This window comes from Abramis brama (assembly GCF_963993115.1).
Source record: "Abramis brama genome assembly, chromosome: 14".
NCBI classification, from domain to species: domain Eukaryota; kingdom Metazoa; phylum Chordata; class Actinopteri; order Cypriniformes; family Leuciscidae; genus Abramis; species Abramis brama.
This window is the reverse complement of record NC_139976.1, coordinates 27,379,950-27,407,268: the sequence shown is the minus strand read 5'-3', so window position 1 is coordinate 27,407,268 and position 27,319 is coordinate 27,379,950. Positions and strand designations below refer to the sequence as shown.

Genomic DNA, 27,319 nt, shown 5'->3' with positions numbered 1-27,319 from the left:
ATGAGAACTGACAACCATGCCTGCTGGGGAGCTGGGGATTCATTTTTAAATGAATTGGTGATAGTACAACACTCTTTCTTTTTTTACTGTTAGATACAGCGGAGTGCTGTCAGCATATGGTTTGGCTTTGGCTGATGTGGTGGAGGAGGTTCAGGAACCGTGTTCTCTACAGTATGAAGCCGGCTCATACTCCAAGCTGGACCGCAGGATAGAGGAACTCTCTCAACGCTGCGACCAAATACTGAGCAAACAAGGCTTTAGCAGGTCACTCTCAAGGATAAAGTCACATTGAAAAGCTTCTCTTTTTGCTCATCTGGTGTATCATTATCTTTTAACAAACACAAATGAAAATGCAACAAAATATTATTGTAATAATAAGTTGATAATTACATGATTGTGTCTGTACAGTTCTCAGATCAGTATAGAAGTGTTCCTGCACCTGCGCTATGAGGGCACAGATTGCGCGCTCATGATCACGGCTGCAGGTCACCCAAGTAACGCCCACTCCTGTCGCTCTGGAGACTTTCGCACGGCCTTCACTAAACGGTACTGCTGTTTATATTGTGAATGGTCAAAAATGACTTGATGCATCCTCTTCTGTGTCTCTGCTTCTGCATCAGATATCTGAAAGAGTTTGGCTTCACCATCACAGATCGGCCAATCATGGTGGATGATATCCGTGTGCGTGGTTCTGGGAAGTCTGGAATTAGGTCAAAAGTTCAGCCAAAAGCAGAGCAGAAATCTCTAAGACCTATTAAGGTATTAAAAAACAAATGCAAACCTAACCATATACTTTAAAAGAATAAAAAAGAAAATACTGAAACTGCTTCTCAGATAGCTGTGGATGTTAGGAAGTCAAGTCCCTTTTCACATATCTGTGGTTCTCAGAAGCTTACCGAACTATGATGACCTTCGTTTCTATGGTGAATGGAAATTACAACAAATATAATTTTTATGTTCTCATTTGCTCCAATAGCAAAAAGAAAAAACTCTGCATTTCTATTACTTTACAAAAAGCGGAAAAAATATGGAGAGATTGATTGCATTGGTCAGAAGAAAATTTTCATCAATACCTCAGCCGTTGTTAATAACTCTGGAAACGTGTGATCACAGTCTGTGAAAAGGGTCTTTGCCTTGACTTTACTGTTATTGGCTATGATGGAGTTTGACCTGTGTAGTCCATTAAAGCACAGTTAGTGTTGGTGATTTAGGGTACACTAAAATTGGTCGCACAACGGATGAGATGTGCCTCATCGTGGCTATGCATCATGTTCAGTTCAAGACAGCAGTCCAAAGCAATGCTTGTAATCCCCAAACAGGCAAAAGTTCACTTAAAGAGTGAACAAAATGGCTTTAAAGTTTGGTGTTTTAAAAACAACGCAAAAAAAAAAGAAAGAAAGAATGATCTATATTATTATAGTTCTCTATATGAAGGATATAGTCCTTTATACTATATATAGGAGGCTTTATTCTAGCCACACAATGCACAATCTTTCAGCCCAGGGTGAAGTCACCTGCTGCATTTCTCGTCTGGTGTGCGATCCCCTTAACAGTCAAAGTTTGGGACATATTTGTGCTGCCATCCCAGATTCCACCTCTGCTCTCTTTGGTCATTACACCAACTTCTTTGAGGTATTGAAGATGTTCACATGCATGCAAAGCGCTTTGATTTAAATTGATGGAAAAATATTTGGCTACAAAACAAATGTTAAGCGTTTTAATAGAAGACTTTAAATAAAAAGGTTTTTAAGATCATATAAGAAACATTCTTTGTAGTGCATCTTGCCTTACCATAGATTACCACTTGCCAAGATGCTTTACACATATTCGATTTTTTTTATTGTGGCTGTTATTAATACAATTATTAATAAAAAGGAATTATGCAGGAATGTTATTGATTAACTTTTTAACTTTTTTCGGACCCAGGTGACCCAGTGTTACTTTGAGGACCGTTATCTGGACACCAGTGTGTATCTGTGGGAGAATCTTTCCTGTGATCACAGCATCCAGGGACCAGCCATCATTATTGATAAGAATAGGTGTGTGTGATTTCCTGAAAGTATCTAAATATTATATTATACATAGTCATTATGCTTGCCACTTTAAACTTTTGCTAATTTTGGGGGTTTGATGATCAAACCTGTTAAAGTTCAGTATGTGTGTCATCCTGCAGCATTTGCTCCAGATATGATGAATAATGAATGATTCCTCAGATCATGTGTCTTGTTGAGGAGATTTGGGGAGCTGCACCCACAGTACTTGACAGAACACCAGACCATTATCTGACAGCAGCCCTAATTTCATTTTGTATCCGGCCCAACCCGCGTAACAAAGCCCACGATCGATCTGAACCGCACATGCAGATCTCACCCTATGTTGGACGTCTGTTAAAAATGGCACATGGCTGACAGACTGCCTCAGACTTTTCTCTTTTCCGGTCACGTGAGGTTCGCAAGAAAAGAACAAGAGCACAATGTGATCATAAAAATGGTTCTTTTTTACATTCTGGTTTTAGTTTAAGTAAGGTATATAAAGCAGCAAGTTATCAGTGTTATTGTCACGTACTGGTCTGAGACACAAAGTTGAGGATCCACATGCAGTTTGAGTAATCCAGAATCGTAATCAAACACAGACAAAGGGTCAAGCACAGGAAGGCAGTCCAAACAAACAAACAAACAAACAAACAAACAGGCAGGGGTCAGAGGCAAAAAGGGAATCCAAGAACCAAGAGACAGAAACCAAGAAGAATGCTCAGAAATGCAGTATAAACACTAAACAAGACTTCACAGGGAATGACAGAAAGAACCAGGCTTATATAGGGTGAGCAAACAAGAAGATGAGACACAGGTGAAAACAATGAGTGCTGATGAGTCCAGGCAGAGAAATATGAGAGATGTAGTTTGTGAGGGAATGACAATATGAGGGAATGACGTCTGTTGTGGAGTGCCCTCTGGTGGCTCTCAAGGGCATTACAGCTGGTGATTGTAAGTTATTTTAGGATTATATCGTATAATATTATAGTTTTCATTCATATTTTGATTTAGCATTTCTTTTTATATTTACAGTTTTCATTTTTTTTTACTTTTTTTTAATTTTAGGTTTTTTAAATATTGTTATATATTTTTTTCTGTTTTAGTTTAGATTTAGCTTTTATTTATTTCTAGTTAGTAATTTTAGTGCTTCAACTTAAACTTTTTATTTCATTCTTTTTGTTTAGTTTGTTTTTTGTTTATTTCAGCTTTATTTTAATTAACAGGATTTACTGGATTATTATTGCCAAGCATTTTTTGCAAGTGTAAACTTGCACACTAAAGCAAAATATATAAATAACTTGTGTCTTAAAACAATTAATTAATTAATTTATTTATTTATTTTTGGTAAACAAATTAGCATGCCAAAAACTTATGCACAGTACCGTGTTCTTCACCTTCTTTGGGAATAATTGGGCTGCACTTTATTTTAAGGTGATATTGTTACAGTTTACAGTAATTACACAAATATGCACTGCGTAATATTAATTAACTACATGTACTTACTATAGGGTTAAGGTTTGGGATAGGATTTGGTTTAGGTTAGTTACTTGTAATTATGCAAAATAAACAGTTAAACGTAACATGTACTTCCTATAGTAATAACAATGTCACCCTAAAGCTGCAGTCTGTACATTTTTTTTTGTGTGTGTGTTCAAAATTTGCAAAAACTATATAATGAGCAAATACATCATGAATTAATTTTTCACAATTCGTTTAACCGTGTTTTTGTCTTATCCTGAATCACTATGGTACACCTATAATAAATGTTATTATCTCTGATGGGGATGAATCTGTTTACCGGGGTGAAGTGGAACAGCTGGTGAGGTGGTGCGAGGACAATAACCTAATCCTCAATACATCTAAGTCCAAAGAGATGATAGTGGACTTGAGAAAGAAGGCAGTCCAGCACCTTCCCCTCTCCATCAATGGTCAGGTTGTTGAGAGGGTCTCCTCCTCCTGTTTCTTGGGCACCACCATACAACGGTCCCTCTCATGGGACCTGAACATCAGACTCATTATAAGCAAAACCCATCAGAGACTCTATTTCCTCCGTCAGTTAAGAAAATTTGGGGTTAGCCAGAAAGGCATGACTCATTTCTACCGAGCCGTCATAGAAAGCGTGCTGGCCTTCTCTATCCTGTCCTGGTACGGTAACGCGACCAGTCAGGATAAGCAAAAGCTAGAGAAAGTAGTGCGCAGAGCCTCCAAGATCATTGGCTGTAGTCTGTCTACTATAGCCTCACACTACGACACCAGAATGATCAGGAAGGTGAGAAACATCACCACCGACCCCTACCACCCTACCACCTGTTCACTCTTCTGCCATCAGGGAAGAGGTACAGAAGCATCATCAGCAGAACATCACGCTTCAGAGATAGCACCTATCTCCAAGCCATGCGGTTTGAATGTTTAATTTAAGTTTTCATGAACTTGTGGGACTACCCTACCCCCCCCCACCCACTGCACTGCACTGCACTGGACTGATTATTTGCCTTGTGCCTCTTGCACCAAGCACTTTATGGACTGGTTCATAACCCGTTGACACACTTAATGTGCAATATTTGTTGTTCATGTCTGTGCATTTGTCATTGGGTGGTATATGTGTAGAATGTGTTGTTGTGTCAGTGTATTGTTGTTAATTAAGTGGTATATGTGAGCATTTTGAACTTGATAATAAGTGTTTATATTGGGACTATTTTAGACTGGTTTGGGTCGTACCACTGCGGAGTAGCCCAGTACCTGCGTGACTCGTCATAGATATAGACAGAGAGAAGTAGCTCCGGCTACAATGTTCTTCCGCAAGACTCATGCAGTTCTGAGTTAAGACTCATGCATTAACTGATAGAGCGCCAAAAGTTACGGACTGCAGCTTTAAAATAAAGTGTTACCAATAAATGTTATGATGGCTTTTCCCCCTCTTCAAGCTTCCAATAAAAAGATCTTAACAGTAGAGGGTTTAACTCTTCTCTAAACTGCCGATGTCCTTTCAAAGGGAAGTTGTCACTATATGTGTTTCTGTCTCCAGCTCTTCCATCGTAATCGGTGAATTTGCCAACTGAGGGTTGATCTAAGGCATTTAGAAATATTCTCATTGTTTCTGTAACCATATATTTTTCTTTCATTTTTTCTTCTTTTGCCAGCACGATTCTCGTGGAGCCGGCGTGTGTGGCTCATCTGACAGAGGATGGTGACGTGTGTATTGATGTCGGTATGGGAACGCAGTGTGTCGTAGGAACTGAACTCAACACCATCCAGTTGTCCATCTTCTCCCATCGCTTCATGAGCATCGCAGGTTTGATGGGACAGAAAAAAGTTTGGAATGAATGAAGAGTGTGTATATGTGAAATCTGATCCGTGTATAGTGGGCTGTCTGTGTTATTATCTGTAAGTGCACTGATGCTTTCTGGTTCCTCAAACACAGAGCAGATGGGTCGTGTCCTGCAGAGAACCTCCATATCCACCAATATAAAGGAGCGTCTGGATTTTTCCTGTGCTGTGTTTGGTCCAGATGGAGGTTTGGTGTCTAATGCTCCTCACATCCCTGTTCATCTAGGGGCCATGCAGGAGACTGTACAGTTCCAGGTACACAAACACACAAATATACAACAAATTACAATTGTTGAATACTTGATTGTTGTAGCCAGTTTTGGGTTAAGTTACTTTTTAAAGTATTAAAGGGATAGTTCACCCAAAAATGAAAATTCTGTCATCATTTACTCACCCTCAAGTTGTTCCAAACCTGTATGAGTTTCTTTGTTCTGCTGAACACAAAGGAAGATATTTGGAAGAATGTTTGTAACCAAACAGATCTTGGTCCCCATTGACTACCATAGTATATTTTTTTCCTACTATGGAAGTCAATGGGGACCGAGATCTGTTTGATTACAAACATTCTTCCAAATATCTTCCTTTGTGTTCAGCAGAACAAAGAAACTCATACAGGTTTGGAACAACTTGAGGGTGAGTAAATGATGACAGAATTTTCATTTTTGGGTGAACTATCCCTTTAAAATATATATTTGGCTAATGTAAAGGCCCTTTCACATCAGAAGTGAAATGAATAAACCTCAGGCTGAAGGAAATACAAATTCAACAAACCTTTCAGTTGTGCTGCCATTTTGGATTGCAGAAGAATAGGACGCAGGAGAATAAAGTTCAACACTCTTCAGCAATAAAAACCAAAAAGAAACTCATCTAAGAAAATGATCTAAAGTAGTTTTTGCTTATTAGTATGGTTAAATTGGATCATTGAATGTCATCAGCAAAGACATTGGTTAATAAAGTGAGATGAAATACATAAAGTATATGTAGTTTAAATTTGAATTATCGCAGGTTTGCATTTCACTGTTTTTATTCATTTTGAGGAATACTGAATATGTTTTTGTGCAAGAGAGATGAATAAATGCATGCTCACATTTAGTCTAGAACTACAATAACTCATCATATTACTCATATACATATTTACAATGCATCATCTCACTCCCAACTTCTCTCAACATGGGGACCGAAGAGGTCTCAGCCAATAAATAGGAAAACAAAGTAACTTGCATTACTTATTTGAAAAAGTAACTAAGATATTTTATTGTAAATTTAAAATGCGTTACGTTATTAGTTACATTACAGTAATCTGATTATGTAACTTGCCTTACTTTTAATGCGTTACCCCCAACACTAGTTGTCACTCATTACGCCAACTTTTGCCCTGCTTTCTGCCTTCTCATTCATTGTGCGTGAAAATGTCACAAAATATCTGAAGTAGGACGTTCCAGTCACGGCTGCTAAGCAACAGCTCTTCTTGGACAATGAAGAGACTGTTTTATTGATAAAACATTATGATAGAATGTATCAACAGTTTAGACATGAGAGGATGAAATTTCATACTGTCATTTTTAGGACACCAGATAATGCTTGTTTTGACGTCACTACCGAAGAAATATCAGATCATTTCAAAGTATTTTATCAATGTGATTTCTTGCATTTTCTGTTTATTGTTTTTGCTTGTAAACCTTTAAAACTAATCTGTATAATAAACAGGGTTACACTTTATTTGGTAACACTTTATTTTACAGTGTCCTTGTTACATATGTTTGTATGTACTTACCATAGTAATAACAGTAAATTATGCATAATTACATGCAACTAACCCTCAACCAAATCCTAATCCTACCCTAACCCTATAGTAAGTACACTGTAATAATGACACCTTAAAATAAAGTGTAACCCTTTATTTTAATATGTCAGTGTTACAGTGTAATTATGCATTTAAATACTGTGCAATAATAATTAACTACATGTACTTACTATAGGGTTAGGGTTAGGTCTGGGGTTTGGTTTATGGTAAGTTGCATGTAATTATGCATAATTTATAGTTGTTACTACAGTAACTGCATGTAACGTGTAACAAAGATACTGTAAAATAGTGTTACCATAAACGGATGTTTGATAGTTATCGTCATATTAATGTGTATGCAACACGCTCAATGGCACACTCAAAGTCACACACACACACACTACTGAACACATCCTGAGAACACATACTGGAAATAACACAAAATCTCTCTCTCTCTCTCTCACACACACACACACACACACACACAAACACAAACACACACAATTTGTCAGACTGAGCTGTTCCTATTAGAGATGCTTAATCTGTGCTGAAAACCTAAAAAAACCCTTTTAAATGCAAAACCATGGTATAAGCGGAATAATTCACCCTTTGAACTATTGAAAATGAATGCACACGTGAGGTGCAACAGCTTCTCCACTTTGCATTACCAATAATTGTCAATGATTGTTACATACACACAGCCTAACATATTGTGGCATGCTGTAGATTGACTCAAGGAAACCCAGAGATGCCTGATAGAACACTTACATCTGCTCACTCTTAGCAGATGATCAGTTTTTGTGATGTTGTGAATTTGAATGTATCAGAATCTTCTTTTTCTCAGATGTTTGTGCACTATAATCCGAATGATGCAGATGTGCATGCTTGGTGTTGTATTTTGAATAAACTAACATACTAAAGCGTTGTAATAACTGTAAGTTTGATTTATGTTAGATAAAGGCGTCAGGAGGCAGCATGCAGGAGGGAGATGTGATTCTCAGTAACCATCCGTGTGCGGGCGGCAGTCATCTACCAGACCTCACCGTCATCACTCCTGTAGGTTGCTCATGATGAACTTTATGCAGTTTCATTTTGAAATGCTAAGGCTGTCACCAACTTGTTTTCACACCAAAATTTAAAATGAAGCCCTGTTTTTCATTACTGTAGTATTCTGCAATACAGTCATTCAAGGTAACAAACACAATTTCAAATGGTATATTTGGGATAAATAACATTTTTTAATATGTTTAAAGAAGTGTCTTATGTTCACAGAGGCTGTATTTATTTGATTAAAAATACAGTAAAAACAATATTATGAAATATTTAAACTAGGTTTTGAAATATTTGAAATATTACAATTTAAAATAACTGTTTTAACTGTCAATAACTGTTTTTCTGTAATATATTTTCTGTAATTTATTCCTGTAATGACAAAGCTGTTATATTTTTTAAAACCCATTTAATGTTTAAATTCTTGATAGATTTCAATTATAGTGTAATGTTGAATGGCCATAATTAATGACAAAAATTTTGGAAAAAATCTATTTAGTAGAGACATCAGTATTAGTACTGGTATCAATGATACTGGCCTTTATTCATAGTGCGTATTAAATAGATGCCATGAAACAAATATTTAAAATATACTGTATTTATGTTGTTTCTGCAGTTCTGGAGTTTCAGTGTGAAAGTATTACAAAAATATATTAAAATCTTTAATGATAGGTTCGATTAATTAAAGAAAAATGTGCAATTAATTTTGTTTAATCGATTAACAGCACTAATATATATATATATATATATATATATATATATATATATATATATATAGATGTAGATGTGTGTGTTATATATGTTGTTTATATATATATATATATATATATATATATATATATATATATATATATATGTAGATATTCTAATTTAAAAAAAATTAATAATAATCCTTAATTTTCCTTTAGTTAGACATTAATTTGCAGCATAACTTGATGCGATTGGCTCTGTCTTCTGCAGGTGTTTCGTGATGGCATGAGTGTGCCGGTGTTCTTTGTGGCCAGTAGAGGGCATCATGCTGATATAGGGGGCATCACTCCAGGCTCCATGCCCCCCCACTCCACCTCTCTACAGCAGGAGGGCGCTGTCTTCACTTCCTTTAAACTGGTCACGGGTGGAGTCTTTCAGGAGAAAGGTTAGAAAAAACAATGTAACAGATAGTAGGCTACTGAATTATTATCACCATATTGTTATACACGGGTATTTCCATGGTCAATCTATATAAGATTGGTGGTGTTTATTTTCATTTTTGTCATTATTCATTGTCATCTTTATGTATATCAGCTGTGACAGAAGCCCTCATGGCACCTGCTCAATACCCAGGATGTTCTGGGACACGCAATCTCCGTGACAACCTGTCGGACCTTCGAGCTCAGGTAGCAGCCAATCAGAGGGGCTGTCAGCTTGTGGGGGAGATAATCACCAGCTACGGCCTGGAGGTCGTCCAGGCGTACATGGGGTACATTCAGGTGTGGACATTGGTGTGATGTAGGCTATTAAATATGGGTGGTGAAAATCTCAACTTGATGTTTATGTCAGGGATTGCCATATGTTGATCAATGAAACGCCCTGTGTATATCTAGAGTAACGCAGAGCTTGCAGTTCGTGACATGCTGAAAGATTTCGCCCGTCGGCGGCGACAGGAAACAGGCTCCCTCGAGGTTGAAGCAGAAGATCAAATGGACGATGGGACACCAATCAGATTGAAGATCCAGATCAATGAACAACAGGTAAAAAATAATTTTTACTTTTTAAATTTTCAAATTAAAATCAGTTTCTATATTAGAACTGAAACTTTTTTTGCTTGTTACTTGCATTTTGATCCTTTCACCCTTCTAGGTTTCATACTGTACTTAATATTGAGATATTTGGACGCTTGAGCAGCATTTAAACATGTATAAATCTCTTTACATTATGTAACAAAATATCAAAACAAGTGGCCTTTATTTTAAATACTTTGCAATCAAAACATTTCACAAATTGAAGTTTATTAGGTTTAAAATATGAAGCAATAGAACATACATTCTTGAGGAAGAATACCAATTAAAACGGCTGCATTTACGAATGCATTTTACTTGTTAAATTACACATACAGCATGACATTTGTTCATTTGTTCATTCTTCAAGTTTGTTGTGGATTGATGTGTGCATGTGTGGTTCTGTTACATGTAGGTCCGCAACTAACTAAGTATTTTGATAAACGATAAATATGTTAATTATTTATTTGATTAATTGGTTAATCAGATAAACAAAGAAAGATGATTAATTAATAATAAAAAATAATTGTATTTTTTTTAAATAAAAATAAATAAAAAATCTTATTTTAATCTGTAATTTACAAAATTGTTATTCTACTTCCTGCCCAATGTTGTCCTCCAAACAATGTACAATTTGAAAACAATGAACGCAAATGTACTGAATGTATTAATGTAAGCCATGTACAATTAAACGTGCAAAAATAAAATAAACCGATTGCTTACCATTTGAAAGTAGAAGTTACAATCGATTCATTTTTAAATGATGAATTCTAATAAAGAAAAACTAAAGCACAGCCTAAATGTTAACTGGTACAAAGTTGAAGGAAAATTCATTCACTCATCTGAATATATTACATTTATACTCAATTACAATAGTCCATTTTCTGTTACTGCTCTCATAAAAAAAATACAATTAGTATATTTTAGTCAGAATTATTGCACTCCCATTCTATTGCACCCCATCTGATCGACCTTTATGTGCACTGGAGCTCATTCTCTGAAGTCTGTGAAGACTCACATACTGTCAGGACGAGCCTTTATGCAAAATGGAAATATTCAGTTTTAGGTTCTATCTAGAACCTTTTCTTTGGAGAATTGATGGCAGGCATGACAGCGGACAGTAAACCTTGGATGTGCTTTTCAAGGTGTGGAACATTTCTAGGAAGACTATTCCAAAGCTTGTAAGAACATGTTCGTCCTCGTTTAATGGTAAAGAATGTAAAACTGTACAAACAGTACAAACTGTTGCACTTGCAGTTTTCTGCAGACAATTTGACAGACAAAGGTGCAGTACAGTGATGATCAATACCTCTGTCCATCTTTGTGTCTGTCTGCAGGGCAGCGCAGTGTTTGATTTCACCGGCACTGGGACAGAAGTGTGGGGCAACTGTAACGCTCCTCGTGCCATCACCCTCTCGGCCCTCATATACTGTCTGAGATGCATGGTGGGCCAGGACATCCCCCTCAACCAGGTGACACACTTTGGTGGATTGTGCTCAATAAAATGTTGTTGAAAGAAGTGTCTTATGCTCTCCAAAGCTACATTAGTAGAGTAAAACAGGAAGAAAACAGTTAATTATGTGAAATATTATTACAGTTGAAAATAACCTTTTCTATTTAAATATATTTTAGGTAACACTTTATTTTATTGTATCCCTATTACACCTTACATGTACTTATTATAGTAATAATAACAGTAAATTATGCATAATTACAAACAACTAACCCTAAACCAAACCCTTAACCTATATTATAGTGTGTATATATATATATATAGTCTGTCATTTTGACAGACAGGGTTGTAAAAGAATTGTCATAATCTATTATTACCAGTCATTTTAATTTTCATATTTTAATGATAATAAGCCATTTAATAGGCTGTTTTTGTTTACATTTTCATTTCCATCCATGAACTTACAAGACAAGCATTTAGGCTAGATTATTCATTCATTTATTTATGTAGAGAAAGTTGAACAGACTGTGGGTCACTTTTCAGGTTTCATCATGAATGTTTGTCCAATAAATCGCAATAAGCTTTGTGCTTTGTTACTTTTACTTTTAAGTCTCAGCTTTCAAATTCTGTCCATTTTATCACAAAATTCAAAGAATAAATGCCGTGTTGGTGCCCTTTAATGTAACGCAAGAGATCACTGTAGCGCCTCAGTTCCGCAAGTGAAGCGGAGCGTGAGTGAACATGATCATCCCTTCCACTTTACTATGTTACAGAATGAAATAAACATAAATGAACATCAGAAAATATGATGAAAGATACAGTCCAACTTACCGAAATCCGTACCAAGTGGTCAGGGTTGAGAATTACATTTACAACTTACAATAGATCACCCTCAGTGTAATCTGCCAAAATGACAGACGGCTTTCAGATTTTTCTGTCACTGCAAAAAAAAAAATTAATTAATGACGGAAAATTTTCGGTTAACGCAGTCTTTGTTTACAACCAGTTACTCATAAAGAATTTTCATCATCATTACTCAGGTCTTAAGTGTCACATGATACTTCAGAAATCCTTCTAATATGCTGATTTGCTTCTTAGGAAACATTTATTATTATTATCAATGTTTAAAACAGACTGACCGACAGCGGTGGTTTGTGCGTGTTATGTGTGTGCACACATGCACATATTTGGTCTCATTAGCCACTTGCACACATTAAACTCAATTAATTACTGTAAAATTTCTGATAATACATCATATCTGCTGTTCACACAAGAAATAGAGACATGGAGCATCCTGTCTTTTATCGTTAAAATTCTTTCATTAGTTACTCACGCTTGTCTCGTTCCAAACCCATAAGACTTTCATCTTCAGAACACAGATTATTTTTTGCCCATCCATTGAAAGTCTTATGTAATCAGCATTTTCAAGTTTCAAAATGTTCATGAAGACATCGTGAAAGTAATCCATATGAAACAAGTAGTTTAATCCAAGCCTTTTGAAGAGGCACAATCGCTTTATATGATGAACAGATTGATCTTTTATTCAAATATAAACATGGATCAAAGCACATATATAGAGCACATCAATATGGTAAACGGAAGCTCAAGCATGCTTGCTCAGTGTGCAAGAACAAACAATGACATCAGTTGCTATACCTCACTGCCATGGGTCTGCTCCCCTTTTTGTTTTCATTGATTTGTTGCACTAATATTTATACACATAGTTGTGTGGGTAGTTTACCTGTCTTAAATTCACTCATGCATTTAGATGCATTTTAACCTAATATCATCATAGACAATTTGGAATTTATGGTTTCAGTGAGTTTAAAATGACACTTATCTTTAGTAATATTAATTAACAACATGTACTTACTATAGGGTTTAGGGTTGTAATTATGCATAATTTACTGTTATTACTGTGTAGTACAAAAAATAATGTTAAATTTAACATTTAATTTAATATTCAACAATAATATTGATCTGAACTAAATTAATAACTTTTTTTTAAAACAAAAATGAAACATCACTGTTACTTAAGTTGCTTAAGCTGGACTGTGACGCTATTTTCTTCTGGAAACAAACTTTTTTTGCATTATTTTCCTGTTATCTCTGTAACAATCTGTATTGTAAAAAACGCTATATAAATAAATGTGACTTGACTTGTAACATTATAAAATAAATTGTTATTGCACTTTTTACAAATGTGATTTCTAATTTAATAAATCTTTTTGAATATCATTATTTGCCATTTTGTGTCATGATTTGTTTTGTGTTTCAGGGCTGTCTGACCCCTGTTAAAGTCCTCATCCCCCCCGGCTCGATCCTGCAGCCGTCTGAGAATGCTGCAGTCGTGGGCGGTAATGTGCTGACCTCACAGAGAGTGGTGGACGTCATCTTCAGAGCCTTCCAAGTGTGTGCGGCCTCACAGGTGTGTGTTTTATCAAACAGAATGATCTGTATCTACAGCAGCTTCTTGAACTCGCAAAGCAAAAAATCCAGACCTGGATTTCAGACCATACGCTTTTGGCTGTTTGAGTCAAGTCCGATTATTTGTATAGCGCTTTTCACAATACTTATTGTCTTAAAGTATCTTTACAGAAAATCATAATTTTAATGTTTAGAATATCTTAATATATTCATGCCTAATATCTGAATTTAGCAGATTAGAGCTGGGAAATAATATAGTTTACATTTTGCAACAATACAAGCAATCAGGCAGTTATATAGATATACCCCTATCCCAGCCCTAAATCGTATGAAAATGAATGGAAATTATACAAATACCAATTAACTCGCCAAAACATAAAATAGTTCCAAATTTGTTGATGATATAGTTGGGGACATTTTGGGACGATATAAACAATCATGCAGCCGATATTTGCTGTGTTGTATGTATTGCTTTACATGAGAATACTGTATGTTTGCAGGTGAAGTAAGACATACTATATAACCAACTTTTAATATATCGCTGGACAATATAGTTAACATTTTTGAAGATTTTACAATCATGCAGTACATAACGCTTAACATGAGTGTACTGTATATATTCAGGTAAGGTTGGATATATTTGTAGTAATCGTATAATTTGTTATTAATTATATATTCATTAAATAATGTTTTTATTCATTAAGTGGTAATATTGAGAATTATGAAACATGTAAGGTTTTGTTCAATTTTAAAACAATTTGGTGTGGCGACAAGCCTGATTACTATTTGTGACCCTGGATCACAAAACCAGTCACATGTCGCACGGGTATATTTGTGACAATAGCCAACAATACATTGTATGGGGCAAAATTATCGATTTTTCTTTTATGCCAAAAATCATAAGGATATTAAGTAAAGATCATGTTCCATGAAGACATTTAGTAAATTTCCTACCGTAAATATATAAAACATTTATTTGTGTGGGTGGATGCAGCACAATCGCGAACATAAATGGACAACTTTAAAAGTGATTTTCTCAATGTTTCGATTTTTTTTGCACCCTCAGATTCCAGATTTACAAATAGTTGTATATCGGCCAAATATTGTCTTATCCTAACAAACCACACATCAATGGAAAGCTTATTTATTCAGCTTTCATGTGATGTATAAATCTCAATTTCATAAAATTGACCCATGTGACTGGTTTTGTGGTCCAGGGTCACATTTGGTTATATGCATAGAAGTGATGAGGCAAAACATAATGGAGTAAAACGTTGTACATAAGACATAATATCTTTATTTAGTGTAAGCAAAAGGCATCTGTGGCAAGGAATGAAAACCTCCATTTGAGTCAATTTAGATGCCATTTATGATCCCACTTTGTGCTTTCTCTCATATTCTCTTTTAAGGGTTGCATGAACAACGTGTCGTTCGGCTGTGAGAAAAGCGGTTACTATGAGACGGTTGCCGGTGGTGCGGGGGCGGGGCCAAGCTGGAATGGACGTGGGGGCGTTCACACTCACATGACCAACACTCGCATCACCGACCCTGAGATCCTGGAGAGCAGGTCTGAGTGTTTAACAGCATTATAGAAACATTACATTCATTCACAACGTGAAAGAGATATTTGAAGTCGAGTTGATGTCGCCATCTCAGGTATCCAGTGATTCTTGAGCAGTTTTCTCTCCGGACCGGTTCTGGAGGGAAAGGTCTGTACCATGGCGGTGATGGTGTGATCCGGAAACTTCGATTTCGTAGTCCAGTGGTTCTGTCAGTACTGACGGAGAGGCGCTCTACACGACCCTACGGCCTACATGGTAGCTTCATCTGCATTTTTTTATATATATATATATATATATATATATATATATATATATATATTAGTGCTGTCAATCGATTAAAAAAATTACTAATTAACGGCTCATTTTTCTGTAATTAATCGCAATTAATCACACCTAACATTAAAGTTTTTAGTATATTTTTGTATTTTAATCATTTCAAATTTAAACTCCAAATTAATGTAATGTAGAAACAACATAAAGACAGTAGCCTTTATTATATTTGTTTAATGACATCTTTTTATGAAGGAATGCATCACCGATACCAATATTGATTTCTCTATGTAATAGATTTTAGCCATTAATTATAGCCATTCAGCATTACAGTATAATTTAAAGCTATACATTTTAACATTTATTAAGCTTTAAAATATACAACAACTTTTAAATTAAGTTAGATTAAAACAATCACATTTCACATAACCCATTATAATAAATGCCTTTCAATAAATCAGGGCTAAATTTTTTGGCCAGATTAGATTTTGACTTGCCCTGTCAAAATGCACAAAAAGCTATTGTTTTTGTAATTTTTGACCCATGTAACCTTGTAAACAGTGTTTAAGATTTTCAGGTAGGTCTAACAGGTAGGATATGTACAGAATAGTCAGTCTGCACTGCATAAATTATAAATTAAATACAGATTAATCCTTATTAAAGCTACAAAAGTTATTCAGTCAAGAGCAGTGAGTGATTTTTCTTTTCTTTTGTTCTTTGATTATCCTTAAAGGAGTAGTTCACTTTAAAATGAAAATTACCCCATGATTTACTCACCCTCAAGCCATCCTATGCGTATATGACTTTATTCTTTCAAATGAATACAATTGGAGTTATATTAATAAATGTCCTCCTGGCTCTTCCGAGCTTGATAATGGCAGTGGATTGCAACCAACAGATTGAAGCTCAAAAAAGTGCATCCATCCATCATAAAAGAACTCCAAACAGCTCCTGTGGGTTAATAAAGGCCTTCTGAAGCAAAACGATGAGTTTGTGTAAGAAAAATATTCATATTTAAAACTTTATAAAGTAAAATAACTAGCTAAAGAGCCAGGACATTTATTAATATTACTCTGATTGTGTTCGTCTGAAAGAAGAAAGTCATATACACCTAGGATGGCTTGAGGGTGAGTAAATCATGGGGTAATTTTCATTTTAAAGTGGACTACTCCTTTAATGACAGACAGCAGCAGGTTTATTAGGTTGCTGTCACTTTAAGAGCTGCCACGTGTGACATGGATCTGACACGCATCCCATTTTCTCACAAATATTTACGTTAAATTAAGAATTAATTTAACTAATTTAAGACTGTGCTTGAGAGTATACTCGACAAAATGGGCATTTTGGCATAATTTTGTGTTTTTGTATTTTCAAGCGCTGTCTGAAGCGGCTTTCTGTGCGCACGAGTGTGTGTGTCACCGACAGGAGATTCACAGACAGTACAGCACGGAGTTCTCTTTTGTGTCTTATGTGAATGGTTTAAAAGCATTTGCATGAATAATAGCGGGATCATATAATGTAACGCTAGCCAAAGGATGATGGGGAAAAAACGGATGCTGCGTTAATTGCGTTAAATATTTTTAACGCATTAAACTGAAAAGATTAATCACATGTGTTAACGCTTTAATTTTGACAGCACTAATATATATGCTTTCATCTATGTGCTTACTGCTACATACACATAATTCTGTCTTGTCTAGGAGGTAAAAATGGAGCACCAGGGCTGAATTTGTTACATAGAACGGACGGCAGAGTCTTAAATTTAGGGGCCAAGAATACCATCAGCCTGGATCCTGGGGTAAGACAAAATGTGTGTGTTTTTGTATACTTCTAAATACCTCCAAATCAATAATGTGATGATCTGAGGGAGGACCCAAAAACAGAAGAATGCTTGACTTCAATTTATTGAAACAATAATAAAGATACAGCACCAGTAACAGTCCAAATGGTCTGGAGAGGAACAGGGAACCACAACAACCTGGCAGAGAAAAAATATGTGCGATAAAAAGAAAACAAAACCAAATAAATTAACATAACTAGACAAGAAAAAACAGGCAGGTGAACAGCAAGAAGGACAGAACACACTGGCAGAGAACGAAGCACAGATATAGCATAGAAAACAAGCAATAAGAGGGTTGCTTAAAACAAAAGTGAGAAACTGAATCCTGTTAGAGAAGGGCACAAACAGTGGTCACTTCATGCCATTTGATGGCTGACTTCTAAAGAATTTCCCAGGCATCTTTGCCATTCAGAATTGAAGTGAGAATGCCATTTGAATTCCAATTCAGTTCCTGAATAGCAAACAGGATGCAGAATTGCCATTTGAAAAATTGAAATGCATCCTGTTTGTTATCTCAATTTTGAATGCAAGGAAGTTCAATTAAAATAAATTAAAATTATGTCATTTGAATGTTAATTTAACAAAGCCTTAAAAAATTTGATAGATAGACAAATAGATAGATAGATAGATAGATAGATAGATAGATAGATATTTAATAAAATGTACTTGCATAACCTGTGGCATTCCTGACAGGACATGTTCAGTCTGTTCACCCCTGGAGGAGGTGGATATGGAGGTGTGGATGAACAGGATGAAGACCAAACCATTCCCTCTAAACGTCGTTGCCTGCATAAGCCACAGGACACAGTTTAAGAAGACCTCACTGATTCATGCATTTTAGTGAACAAAGCATTGGAACATAGAAAACAGTTTTTTAAGATAGCTGAAATAAAGTCTAATGCAACCTCTTATAAAGTGTATTTTTTTCTGTTCTGCTAGTGTTTTACAAAGATTGGTTATACTTAATGTACAGTAGGCTATAAAGTGATGAGAAAATCCATAATCAGTTTATTTCAATAACAGTTTATGCTATTAGCTATAGTTATAACAACATTTTCTTATTTGATTTCTTGATTAAATTAACTGTTGCCTTATACATGTGCGTATGCCATTTCCAGCACAAACATCGGAGTGTATTAAAAATAAACTGATATGCGCTAACTGCAAGCATTTTAGTAATAGCCTATACATCTAGGCCCACATATTCGTGCATAAATAAATAGGTAGGTGGACAAATTATAGGCTAATTAAGAAGACTAACAAGCTTTATAAGGTTAGCCTTACAACTAAATGCATAATGATACAATATAAAAGTTGGGGAAATGCAAAAGGAAAACCAAAATGTAAATTTCTAAATCTTAAATTATCAAGCTTATTCACAAAAAAGGCTAGTCTAGATCAAAAAGCGACTTACATTCCATTAAGCTGTAAATGCATATTCTGAAACACTTTTCTCAATGCCTTCTATTATAGCCTATAGGCCTACGTTACGTTCTAATATGTTAATGACACGAATCACGATGTGGTCAAACGCAGTGATTGGTCATGTTAGGTTTTAAATTGTAGGCTACATCTTGTAATTGTTTGTTTGTGTTTGCCAGATGAAGTCATGGGACCGAAAGGGTGCGTTTAAAAATGTATGTTTATTGAACATTGATGGAGCAACAAATTTTGTGTAAAAATAAATCATAAAAGGGGTTCATTTTGTTTAAAAATCTTATAAACGGGGCACAGATCACGGGGTAAAAGGCTCATCATGGGGCAAAAAGGCACACAGTCTTGATACAATACTTGAACTAAAATAATATGGTTTTAATAATGTCTAAGTTAATACTTGTTCAAAACAATCACTTTAGCAAAGTTTGTACTATTTTCTGTTTATTTTGGTAAATAAAATAATTCATTTTTGTTCAATAAATATTGGCTACTGACATTAAAATATAGGCTATGTTAACATAAAAATGTATTTTAAAAATACAGAAACAAAATCATTTTAAAAAGTAAAGATTATGAAAGCATTGAAGGAGATCCCATAATAATTTAATATAGCCTAGATGTTTTATTATATGATGATTAATATCATATTTTTGAATATGATGGTTTCATTATAAATATGATGTGATTATCTGGTGGACACCCAACTTAATATATTTATTTACCATCTGAATCTAACCATGTCATGTCAACAAATGGAAAAGTCAGACAGCTATTTATTATCATGTTTATTATTGCGTCTTTTGCCCCAACAGTAGATGCGCTTTTTACCCCAAATATACGGCTTGGCTATGGCTCATGACAAATAGGCAATAGCCTATGTTCAATTTAGTTTTTTTGTTTTTTACTTCTAAACCTCTTTACACTCTAAATTCAGTGGAAATGTTCCGTATTGATTTTTCATAAGTTTTACCATTTCGAATTATTGTGTTGTGTTTTGGTTAGGCTGCTTTTTCAAAAAAATAAAATCAAAGTACCAATCTTTGTATGGCCTCTATGTGGCCAATTGGCGGTAATAGCCTATAGCCTACTTTTTGTTTGTTATATTGGTTGCGTCTTTGTTAAAAAGTATTTTTATTTTTATTTTTTTATTTTGTAGGCTACTTGATTGTTTTCTGTATTGTGTGTTTTATTGAAAACGAAATGTTTCAATCTCAAACCCTTTGAGAACGCGAAATAGCCTATAAGCGGTTTGGATAATGGATGGACGGATTTTTTCAGTTTAAGCGACATTTACAGTTCTTATTACATTTTTTCCTTGTAATATCACTTGTCTGGATATTCAATAGCCTATATGCATTAGAAAATAATAAGCAGATTGAGATACGCTATACGCATTGTTATTTCGGGGAGAAGACGGATTTTGGTGCATTTTATAGGCTAGATATATTTGATTAATTATTCATTAAAACATTCTTTATATAAAAGCATCAGTATTTCAAATGTGCTTACAAAGGTCCTTTGTCTAACACGAGATTTATGCTACTAGATTTATTTTGAGAAAATCAAAAAAATGTATAAGGGCGTTATTTTTCCGAGAATATCATTTCTGCCACACATTTCTTCTTCTTTTCATTTATTTTGGTAATACCAGTAGGCTATAGGCTACTCACAGCAGCTATGGAAATACATAGGATGTTTATGGATTACATCATGAAGGTTTTTTAAAAAGACATTTATTTTGATCCTGACCCTTAAAAAGTTAATATAGCGTTTTAATATGCATTTTCTCACAAAAAAAAAAAAATCCTACAGTTCTGTTTTCATAATTGTACATTTTCAAGCAATAGTACCACCAATTCTGTTTTCTATGTTCTGTATCATGTTAAAAGCAATAATTAGTAATTTTACGATTTGGTCAATTACTTTTATTTAAATTTGATTTGTTCATTCTTATTTTGTTCTCAGGTCCAGTTAGTTTTCTTAGAGTGCCCATTTTGTCTCCACAATGAAAACAATGTGGGTAGTGGGTGAAGTTTCTGAATTAAAGGATGCGTGCGGAGCAAAACAAACTTAGTTTTGATTGTGTTGATTGAGCCTTTTTATTTATTATGGTTTTCAATATAATTTTTATAGATTCTTGTTGTTCCACTGCATTTTTCTTTGTGAAATACAGAATATTGTAAAAACACCAAGAAAATAAGTCAAATCAGGTTGCATTTGATTTATTAATTCCTGTCAATTTCATCACTGGGTTCAAGTATAAAATAGCGATTTGCAGGGCTTCTCAAACCACAAAGTTATGATGTTATACTGTCTGACAGTAACAACACGAACTCAAGAACCGAACATTTGACTGACTAAATACAAAAGCAAAACAACAAAAACAAACATGTATTTGCTGTGAGAATGTCTCTCATGCTTTGTAATTGACATTTCCACAAAAAAACAAAAAAAAACTTTGGCCCACTTTCCCCTCGCAAACTGAAAACATGTATACACACTTTAAGATGAAATCTATAAAGCTATATATGGGAGGCTTCTGGACATGTTTCCATGGGATTCCACCCGAAATGGACACACTTTAAGCACAATATACAGTCTGACTGCTACCATGACACAATAATACAATAAAGAAAGACTCTACAAACTTCAGTGGAGCCAATTAATCAGCCACAAATGCTCATACTAAGGTCCTTTATAAAGAAATGGACCTGTAAGAGAGTGGAAGTGTTGGGGGTGTGAATGAGTGATTTGAGGGAGGACAGGACAGAAAAAAACAGCAGGAGGTGGTGAGGTGACATGCACCAGACGGAGGGACACAACCACAGACCACCAGTTAAATGACCCTTACATTCAATTACTCATCACATTGCTCAATATGAGCTTCTGGACAGTTTTATGCAGACATGCATGATCAAAAGGTGACAAACATTCATTTGATGACCAGATTATTAAAAATAATCATAGTTACAGCACCTATACTCCACAGGGACACAGAGTTGTGATAAGGCTTAGGGACACAGTGGACTGATAAAAAATGGCTCTAATTACAGTTCTTCAAAGTGAATGCATGCCAGAAAAAAAACGCGCAAGACTGGATCTTATCAGATCTGTCAGGCCTCCACAGTTCTTATCAGAGCCTGAGACTGGACTTTTACCAAGTCGAGTGGGGGTGAAATGAAAGTTTTAAACACACAAATTAAGGGAAGAGAAACAGGTCAGAAAAGCCATACAAAAGTCAAGATTTTTTTTTAAAAAATGCATGTTTACTCTGCAACATATAAAAAGTGACACATTCATGGCAGAAAAGCCAGTCTTTATGTAAACATTGCAGGTTCCTTACAGATTCAAAAGTACACATTCACACACAAACACATCCCTAATCCCTACAAATGTCCAGCACAATATTTCTGGTCGATTCGTAGGAAGTTAAAGCAGCCACACACAATATTTCAGGCTTATAAACACACAACATTCAATTGATCATGTGAAGTATTGCATTGCATGATCCCCAAACACTACAAGGGTCCATTCAAGGAAACAAGAGCAGCGAAATGTAGATGTAGAAATGTAAATCTCTTCACTGACATTAAAAGTCTGAGGTAGTAATTGTGTCAAAGAAAGTCACATGAGTGGACGAACAGTGTCAACATTGGTCGGGTAGAATCTTTGGTCAATATTGGCCCGTCTTAACTCCAGTAACAGTTCAGTAATACAGAGGAATTTTCTCAAAGAATTCCCTGAGACAATTCACAGATTGAGTATTTTGTGTTGAGCAGCATTAATGCTTGCAAATCTGTGTGTGTAAACCTGGCCAGTGCCAAAGATGGGAAGTTTTTCCAGGACTATTATGAGATAGACGATTTAAAGAGAATATTTGCAAAGGGAAGGTCCGTTCTGAAGGGCATACTGGTTTGGAGTTGGGTGAGAAGTCTGATTGTTGGAGCCAAGCGCATCGAACACACTCTTATTGGGAGGAACAGATTGCAGCATGCTGTCCAAGTCCATGAGAACGGGAGGCGCTTGAATGGAAACCGGCCCACTTGGTAGAATGGGCCAATAAGGGTGACCGATCAAGTGTGATGATGTGACGTGCGCACCACCGTAACTGTAGAACGGAATCCCGCCCAGTGGCATAAACGGGTTTCCGTTAAAGCGCATGCTGGGAGGGGCTACCGCATTGGGGGGGGTGTATTTGGCGTAGGAGGTCGGCAGCTCCCACGGTGGAGTGATGCCACGCTTGGAGCTTTTGTTTGGCGGGGGGCAGGAGTCACTGTATCCATCTGAAGTCGATCTTCGATCACTTGACCTTTTCCCGACAAGCGTCACCCCTCTCCAGTCCTCGTCGGACAAATCTGACGCGGGACTGACGGAGCTGGCCGACGAACTGCAGTTGTACGAGGCGTTACAAGGGCGAGGTGGAGTGGCAGAGCGAGTGTGTGGAGGGGGTCCAACACCCCAACATTCCCTCTCTCGAACCCCCTCCCCAGCAGAACTGGCAGGCCTGAGGCTATGCAGGAGAGAATCTATGGCAAACGTAGAGTCCAGTTTGGGACGATAGGGGTCCTCTGATGGGGCCGGGCTGTGACGGGTGGGAACAGGGGGTAATGAGAGGTCAGCGGGCAGAGGTTTGGACTTGTTCGACGGAGCATAACCTTGAAAGATGTACGGGGCCAGGTCCTGAGCAAAGATGGTTTCATCCTGACGGGACACTGCCGTATTTTGTCTTTTCAGCAACTCCAGGGGAATTCTGTTCACTTCTACAGTCCAAAAGTTACCTTTACCTTGGGGTTTACCAGGATCCTTCAGAACCTAGAGAGGGGAGGAGAGGGCAACAGGATAACGTCAAACTAACATTAAACTAACATATAACGTCATGTATCATTTACTTGAAGTCAAACACACACCTTCACAAAGCAGTCGTACGAGGACAGGTTGTGTCGGACCGAGTCCCTCCAGCCTTTGTAATTCCCCTTGAAGAATGGAAAGAGAGTGCTGATCTCCTTCAGAATCTGTTCCATGAAGACAATTTATTGATAGTTATTTCAAATATATCATCATGATTATTATTATTGACCACAACTTCTAAACTGCACATATTCAAAACAGGCAGCTGATTACTATATTACTGAAAATACATAAATGTTAACTTCCTGAAAAAAAGAAATCAACAGTCTGTGCTTGCATATATATATATATATATTATATATCACATGTTAATGCCTAAATGACCAAATACAGAATCTAAGTGCCATTTTAATCAAATAAAATGTCAAGTCAAATCACCTGTAACAGGTTCTACCTCAATTCATCAACAAAAATTCACAGGAGTCACTCTTGAATAGTCAGCACACTGTTAATCCCGATCGTGGATTTTTACACATTGCGACATTTCGAAACAATCGCGTAGTAATTGTGGCACAGTGTGATTCCAGCCACAGCTATCAGCATGATAGAGTATCGCCCTCTGCTTTCACTATTCACAACACAAACCCCATCGAGATCCAGACACGAGACAGATTACGCGCCCCAGGCAACCCGCACTAAAACTCACGTCACATGGAAACTTAATGTAGTTTATTTGTGGAAATAAACGCCAGTGTTGTGATGGTACAATTAGGCTAAGTTTTATATTCATTTTCAGGTAATTCCTTTGAATCAAAGTTTCAAGTAGCCTATAACACTAATACAACTTAGGCTATATTCATTTGGAACCTTAATTCTGAGAGGATCTAATAAGATCTTAGACAAAATTAAAAAGTAATTCTACTGCCTCACAACTTAAATTGTGTACACGTTGCGCTTAGGCTACTGATAAGGATAATAGTTTCAGTTGAAACGCTGAAAACTCTTAAATTGGAAAAGAATTGATGACGAAACATGATGAAATATTACATGTAAAAATATATATTTTGAAGTTGTAATAAAAGTAAATTATTGGAGTAGGCTACTTTACAAGAAAATATTTATACTTCAAAAATGTCACGTTTAAATCAATGTGCTGTTTCTTTGTAATCAATTGTGAAATTACAGTTCCTGATCGAGAATTGTTTCTGCATCTTTTTTCGCAATTAACTTTGCATTCCCTGTTGGATTTTGACCAAGACAACAACAACAACAAAAAGGTTGCGCTGCGCACATGTGAAAGTGACCAACCTCTGATAGAGTGAGCTTCTTCTCCGGAGAGTTCTGGATGACCATGGCAATCATAGCAAGGTAAGAGTACGGTGGTTTGGGATAACGCTGATAGTTCTTCTTCTTTCCTCCGCTGGAGTTTCCATCCTGCAGTTCCCATGCGCTCCGATCCGACGGTTTGCCTTTATAACACGAGTCCTGCGCCATCCCTGTGGACTTATCCAGTCGGCCGCCGAACTCCAGCCGTGGGTTTGTGGTGCAATGACAGCTGGGGTTGGATGAGGAAAAGCTGGTTTTGCAGTCAAGGTGATGGTCGCGTTGGGCTCCTGCTCCTACAATGATCACGGGTGGTGCCAACAAGCCCGGACCCCCCCAGTGCTTTGTCATGCTGATGTAGAGGGGGAGGAGGGAGGCAGGGATGGTCGCTCCTCAACCCCTCAGACTGCTGGCTCCAGGTCAACTATATTTGAGCAGCAAACAATTCACAGTTTCATGTCAGTCCCGCTGCGTAATGGGAGTGAGAATGAGGCGCGATGCGCGATCACCGCGGGGGAGGAGGGGGAGGACACGATCAAAATCAGCGCTCAGATTACCTGAAAGACATCTTAAGTGGCCTATCCATGATATGTCCTACATGTGTAGACCTTTCTCCACAAATCATGCGAATAAGAATAACAAAATCTCGAAGTTGGTCCTTTTATAGGCGATTGTGCTGGGTGGAAGATAATGGCCTAAATACTAAAGTAAGCTTCTGTTACGGTTAAAACGAATCAATGTCACAGCAGAAAAAGTGCACCAGCTCCACCAACTAGTGAGATCCAAATAAAGATTTCAGATTTTTGGGTAGCTGACATGACAGTGCATGTGTGACATGATACTCTCCATCTACAACGATCGTTTAGTGAAAACTGTTTTATTAGCGTATTGTATCCATTGCCAACATATCACAAAAGCTACTGAAATGAACTGCCAACAAAAGCATAAACAAAAACAAAAAACAACAACAACTAAATATTATTGTTGAGTAAAAACACATTCCCATACTGTCTGTCCGATATTAAGAGGTGTGAATAATAAGATAATGGAAACAGAAATACACAGATTAACACCCAATCCACAATCAGGAAATAACTGCAAACTACTTTATAGGCAGCATTGTCACACATCAATACACGCATCTGATGCTTATTGCGTTAAAAAAAGAAAAGAAAGCCGGATTAAACATCGAAATGTGGAAACTATGTGAATTTCCCCAGACCGAAAGAAAGAGCTTTTTGGGATTGGGTTGGGTTTAAAACAGGACTCTCATATCTCAGCAAGACAGAGAAAACAAGTTGGATTAGAGAGAATCTCTTCCGTCCCGGGGGCTCAAAAACACAATAGAGGGATGAGAACTAAATGTATCACACCGAGAGTCTGATAATCGCCTTGAAAACAGATTGACAACATACTGACTATTGTAGCACGTTTATTGGGATACTCGTCTTTCATATGCACATCTCTTGAATCACTGGTTCCAAATTAGTAACAGGTAACAAGGTGTAGACCTAAACTGGACTTTTCTAAATATATATATATATATATATATAGGCTATTACAAAACATTAATGGTGTAGGCCTACGTGTTTTTAAGGGAATTTTCTGTTAAGTTAACAGTGTTAAGACGCGATTCATTTATTTCACATTAGGATATGCTTGGTTTATTTTCCACTTTACCTTACACATTTGTTTGAAATATAACAAAGAAACATTTGAAGTGATGTCAAAGGAGCTGCTGTTGCTGTTAAAGGTGAATGAATGAACGCGTGTCTTACCTGATCACGCGCTTTCTGACTGTTTGAGAAGAATCTGCAGCTCGTTTGCGTAATGATGACGTGAAGCTCTAATCAAACGAACGCTCAACGCTGATTGGACGAACATCCCGTCATTTACTACGAACCTGTCCAAACTAAACATTCGCTGCAAAATCTAATTTAATATTTTAAAACAGTAAAATACACAATTATTCGTAAGTCCTGGCACTAAGAGTTTTTATTGAACATTTAATAAAATAAGAGCAAAACAAAACAAATACAATAGGCTATGACACAAATAATCAAAATTACAAAAACTAATTTGCACATAAGATTTTGATATTGTATTTTAATCAGGATCTGTAGCCTACATGTAGCCTACTGTTTAGATTCAGTTATTCTGTTGTATGAAATCTGGTTCTTCACTGGTGTAAAATCAGTGTAAAAAGTGG

At 36.3% G+C, this 27,319-nt stretch overlaps 2 protein-coding genes across 3 annotated transcripts in view; one reads left to right on the top strand and one right to left on the bottom strand.

The window, feature by feature from the left end:
• The window catches only part of oplah (5-oxoprolinase, ATP-hydrolysing), a 49,883-nt gene extending 31,466 nt beyond the window's left edge, over positions 1–18,417 (top strand). The window contains exons 12-27 of one of the 2 annotated variants that reach the window (XM_084135498.1): positions 94–264; positions 409–546; positions 621–759; positions 1,927–2,039; positions 5,174–5,325; positions 5,455–5,615; positions 8,098–8,199; positions 9,154–9,328; positions 9,478–9,662; positions 9,777–9,923; positions 11,288–11,422; positions 13,682–13,831; positions 15,240–15,397; positions 15,487–15,647; positions 17,363–17,460; positions 18,196–18,417. In XM_084135498.1, coding sequence (XP_083991624.1) covers positions 94–264; positions 409–546; positions 621–759; positions 1,927–2,039; positions 5,174–5,325; positions 5,455–5,615; positions 8,098–8,199; positions 9,154–9,328; positions 9,478–9,662; positions 9,777–9,923; positions 11,288–11,422; positions 13,682–13,831; positions 15,240–15,397; positions 15,487–15,647; positions 17,363–17,460; positions 18,196–18,315 — 2,305 coding nt within the window. In that variant the 3' untranslated portion in view covers positions 18,316–18,417. Of the gene's footprint in view, positions 1–93; positions 265–408; positions 547–620; positions 760–1,926; positions 2,040–5,173; positions 5,326–5,454; positions 5,616–8,097; positions 8,200–9,153; positions 9,329–9,477; positions 9,663–9,776; positions 9,924–11,287; positions 11,423–13,681; positions 13,832–15,239; positions 15,398–15,486; positions 15,648–17,362; positions 17,473–18,195 lie in introns of both variants that reach the window. The other variant, XM_084135497.1, reaches the window with a different exon arrangement.
• Positions 18,418–22,803: 4,386 nt separating this feature from the next.
• On the bottom strand, positions 22,804–26,899 carry foxh1 (forkhead box H1; the record flags this gene model as incomplete). Its single annotated transcript, XM_084135718.1, has 4 exons — positions 26,889–26,899; positions 25,096–25,534; positions 23,847–23,951; positions 22,804–23,751 (listed from the first exon to the last, which is right to left on the bottom strand). The coding sequence occupies exons 2-4, from the start codon at positions 25,459–25,461 to the stop codon at positions 22,804–22,806; spliced, it is 1,419 nt and encodes a 472-aa protein (XP_083991844.1). The 5' UTR covers positions 25,462–25,534; positions 26,889–26,899.
• Positions 26,900–27,319: the final 420 nt, after the last annotated feature.